This window comes from Propithecus coquereli, unplaced genomic scaffold (genome assembly GCF_000956105.1).
Source record: "Propithecus coquereli isolate 6110/MARCELLA unplaced genomic scaffold, Pcoq_1.0 Scaffold734, whole genome shotgun sequence".
NCBI lineage: Eukaryota > Metazoa > Chordata > Mammalia > Primates > Indriidae > Propithecus > Propithecus coquereli.
Genome location: NW_012153441.1, coordinates 73,293 through 75,106, shown reverse-complemented (window position 1 = coordinate 75,106; position 1,814 = coordinate 73,293). Strand labels below are relative to the sequence as shown.

At 55.8% G+C, this 1,814-nt stretch overlaps 1 protein-coding gene across 1 annotated transcript in view; it reads left to right on the top strand.

Annotated features, from left to right (window-relative positions):
• The window catches only part of LOC105824372 (H-2 class II histocompatibility antigen, I-E beta chain-like), a gene marked incomplete at its 3' end in the record, with an annotated part of 44,592 nt that continues 42,778 nt past the window's right edge, over positions 1-1,814 (top strand). Inside the window, exons 1-2 of the mRNA XM_012661794.1 lie at positions 1-7; positions 1,268-1,531. Coding sequence (XP_012517248.1) covers positions 1-7; positions 1,268-1,531 — 271 coding nt within the window. The remainder of the gene's footprint in view (positions 8-1,267; positions 1,532-1,814) is intronic.

Here is a 1,814-nt window from a genome sequence, read left to right as displayed (position 1 = left end):
ATGAGGGGTGAGGTGGGACCTAATTCCCTAAATAAATCCAAGTTTTTCAGATTATCATCATGGTAACAGAGGTAGCAGACAGATCACCCCTGAAACCGCCTCCTTCTTGCTCCTGGAAACCCCAGGTTTATTTTCCTCTACCCTCAGGAAGGCTCCCAATATTTGAAGCTAGAGGAGGCAGTGTGCCTTCCCCTATGGTTTGGGGCTTCTCATCCAGGGATGGGGACCCTGAGGCCTCAAGGCCACATGTGGCCTTCCAGATCCCAAAGTGCGGGCCCTTGACCGAATCCAAACTTCACAGGACAAATCCCTTTATTAAAAGCATTTGTTCTGAAAAACTTGGATACAGTCAAAAGGCTCAAGGATCCAGAAGGCCTAATCTAAAATTTTAAATTGGGCTTTAACCTTTCCCACTTCCTCTTAGTCTTTCCTGACATAATGCAAATGTAGATGTGCACCTGCAGACACTGCTGTCCCTAGGAAGAGCAGCACGTGGCAGAGGCTGCCAATTCCTCTATATGAAATGACACCACCAATGCCGCTAAACACAAGGATCCCCAGTCCCCATTGGTCTCTGAACGTTGTGGTGATTTTTCACACCTCTTGAGATCCATTCTTTCTGCAGCCATGTTTGAACACTGAAAAGATACATTAACTTCCAGGCTAGAAAGTCACTTATTTTTAAGAAACGTATTGCTACATATCCAGCGTGCAAAACGAGAGCAAATTGAGGTATATTGAAGATACTGGCAGAGAAGAGAGCTCCCAGCTGTGGGAAAGGGAAAGGGAAAAAATACGGGATGTCTTCGTCTAGGCGGTGACACTTGAGCCCCGATTGTCACCAGGATGGAAATTACAGGCCGGGGTTGGGACAGAGAGAACAGCGCTGCCCTCCTGGTCCCCAGCTCCTCCCCACCTCCAGTTGCCACCCCCCAGGAAAAGTACCCCCCTCTCCCCCAGGTGCCAGCAGAAGTGACTACTTTGTCCTCAGGATGCCCACCCCTCTCTAATGACACTGAATCACTCCTGAGCACGGAGTCCCATCGCGACTCAGTAAATCCCCTCGTTTCACGGGGTGAGGGAGCGGGTCTGAGTCCTGGGAAGGTTGTGTGGCCGCCTAAGATGGCCTAACGCGGTATTAGGGAAAATAGTGCCTAAAAATCCAAACAGTTCAATCCAGAGCGGGAAGATTCGGGGAGAATAGTTAATACTGAGAGAGACACAGGTGGGGACGCGGCGCCAGGGCTGAGCGCCGTCCGCCCCGCAGAGAACTACCTGTACCAGGAGCGGGCAGAGTGCTACGCGCGCAACGGGACGCAGCGCTACGTGTACAGACAGATCTACAACCGCGAGGAGTTCGTGCGCTTCGACAGCGACGTGGGCCTGTTCCAGCCGGTGACGCAGCTGGGGCGGCCGGACGCCGAGTACTGGAACGGGCAGAAGGACGTCCTGGAGCAGAAACGGGCCGAGGTGGACACGGTGTGCAGACACAACTACGAGGGGGAGAAGCCCATCGTGGAACAGCGCAGAGGTGAGTCCGCGGCCCGGGCTGGGGCAACCAGGGGAGGGGGGGACCCAGGCCCAGATGGCAGGGAGAGCCGGACCGCGTCAGGGGCCGTCAAGGGGAAAGGAAGGGGCCTTGAGGGCTGGGCATGATGGGGGCGCCAGGCCGGAGGCTTGTCCCGGAGCGAGGCCTGAGCTGGGCCGAGCACGGAATGCGGGGAGATGGAGGCAGACGGATCCTCAGGCCTGGCAGCCGACCGGGTGTGGGCTGAGGGGACCCAGGAGACAGGGACACGTGCAGGGCCGTGGTG